This window comes from Myotis lucifugus, unplaced genomic scaffold, assembly GCF_000147115.1.
Source record: "Myotis lucifugus unplaced genomic scaffold, Myoluc2.0 scaffold_511, whole genome shotgun sequence".
Classification (NCBI taxonomy): domain Eukaryota; kingdom Metazoa; phylum Chordata; class Mammalia; order Chiroptera; family Vespertilionidae; genus Myotis; species Myotis lucifugus.
In genome coordinates, this window is record NW_005871559.1 from 385,868 (window position 1) to 387,835 (window position 1,968).

The window sequence follows — 1,968 nt, forward strand, 5'->3', positions numbered from 1 at the left end:
CCCTTGGGTTTTTTCCCCCCCTTTCCCTTTCTCCGTTCTCCCCGAAATTGTAAGTTCCCCTAAAACCTTTAAGGGGAGAAGGGGGCCCTGGGGGCCCCCGCCTCCGGGTCCCGCCCCGAGAGGAGGCCAAAAAACCCCTTTTAATTTTTTCCCATTTGGCCCCCCCAAAAATTTCCCTTCCCGCGCCAAGGAATTTTTGCCAGGGGGAAACCGGGCAGGCCTTGAAGGCCCCCCCGGGTGGAAACCGGGAAGGACAGACCCGGACGGGGGCCCAAGGCCGGCCGGATTTCGAAAAAGGTTCCCCTTCGGGTGAGATGCCCTTTGGCCTGGTCCCCCCGACCTGTGCGATGGGAACCCCAGAAGGGCGCGGTCGGCGCAGGACGCTCCCAGGTAAGAAAGCGCTGCCTGGGCAGGGCCTGCCGGGAGGTGCCCTCTGGCGTCAATGTTTGTCACCTTGACCTTGAGAAGCCTCGTGCAGCTGGTGGCAGGGCCACCAGGGGGTGATCTCAAGCCACCACGGAAGGGAAGAGGCTGATCAGAGAGTTTCCCATTTGCCTATGGAGGCCCAGCCTCCCTCCCCTGGTCCCCAAATCCCAGTCACCGGGTCAAATCTGGGAGCGACATCTCGGGCCAACCAGGGAGCTTGGGGACAGACACCCAGCAGGCCGGGCGGGCGGCTCCCTCACCCGCTTTGTAGCGGAGCCCCTGGAACTGGTGCTTCTCGCTGGAGGACACGGTGATGTCGTCCAGCACGCAGAGCCGGGCCAGGCTGTCGATGGTGAAGCCGCGGTAGTAGGGCACCAGGGCCAGCGGGTTGCCCTGCAGGACCAGCAGCCGCAGGCGCTGCAGGGTGCTGAGGCTGGCCATCATGCCCTGCAGGTCTGTCAGGTCGTTGAAGCTCAGGTCCAGAGACACCAGGTTGGGCCTGGAAGGCGAGCAGAGGGGTGGGGACAGGCCTGCCGTCCAGCCTCCCCCAGCACCCCACGCCCAGGACAGCCAGGAGGCCTGAGCCTGCCGGTCAAGACATACCTTGGGCAGCCCTGGACCCAAGTTTGCGCTCCCCCCCCGCCCCACACACACACACATACACACACACAGGGAAGCCTCTCTCCGTGGTCCTGCCATCCTCACAGGTCACAGACGGGCCTTGTCACCTCCCGCCTCTGCCCGGCTCCTATGGACACACGGCCTCTCCTCTAGGTTAATCATCTCGGTATCTCTCGTGGAACCACATAGTGTTGTGCATCTAGAAGGTTCTCTCTCTTTGTGGTTAATCCTCACTCGAGGATATTTTTCCATTGATTTTTAGAGAGAGTGGAAGGGAGAGGGGGAGAAAGAGGGAGAAATATCAATGGGAGAGAGACACATCGATGGGTGGCCTCCTGCATGCGACCCAACCAGGGCCAGGGATTGCGCCTGCAACCGAGGTACGTGCCCTTGACCAGAATTGAACCCGAGGCCTGACACTCTGTCCCCTGAGCCAGACCAGCCGGGGCACCTAGAAGGTTTTTGACAAAGACTGACCAGCTGTCAGGGACGTGGGAGGGAAGCCCCTGTGGGAGGAGCCATGGGGGGGGGGTGTCAGGTAACATGGGGACCTGGGGAGGGAACACAGGGGCCTGGAAGCTGGAGGACACTTTCCAAAGCCAGACGGGCAACTAATCACAGGAAGCCCTGTGGCTCGTCTCCTGGGGCCGTGGGTGCAGAAGAACCCGCCAGCGAGGGCGGAGGCTGGGAGGAGGGCCAGGCCGGGGGCACGGTGGTTTCCTCACCGCCAGGCAGACTAGAAAGCAAACTGATTTCAGCTCTGAGAACAGAGGCGAGATAAACACGGGGAGTCACCTCCTCAGCCCCATCTCTCACGATCACCTGCCGCCTCCCTCCTTTTATGGCCCGTCCTGTCCTGCCCAGGATGCCGCCGGCCAGTCATGGGAAACACGCTGACTTCACCCCCAGCAGCCTTTCCAA

General features: G+C 62.1%; 1 protein-coding gene across 1 annotated transcript in view; it reads right to left on the minus strand.

Annotated features, from left to right (window-relative positions):
- LRRC43 (leucine rich repeat containing 43) overlaps nucleotides 1–1,968 on the minus strand; it is a 14,367-nt gene that overhangs the window by 4,727 nt on the left and 7,672 nt on the right. The window contains exon 5 of the mRNA XM_023745039.1: nucleotides 687–925. Within this exon, the coding sequence (XP_023600807.1) occupies nucleotides 687–925 (239 nt within the window). The remainder of the gene's footprint in view (nucleotides 1–686; nucleotides 926–1,968) is intronic.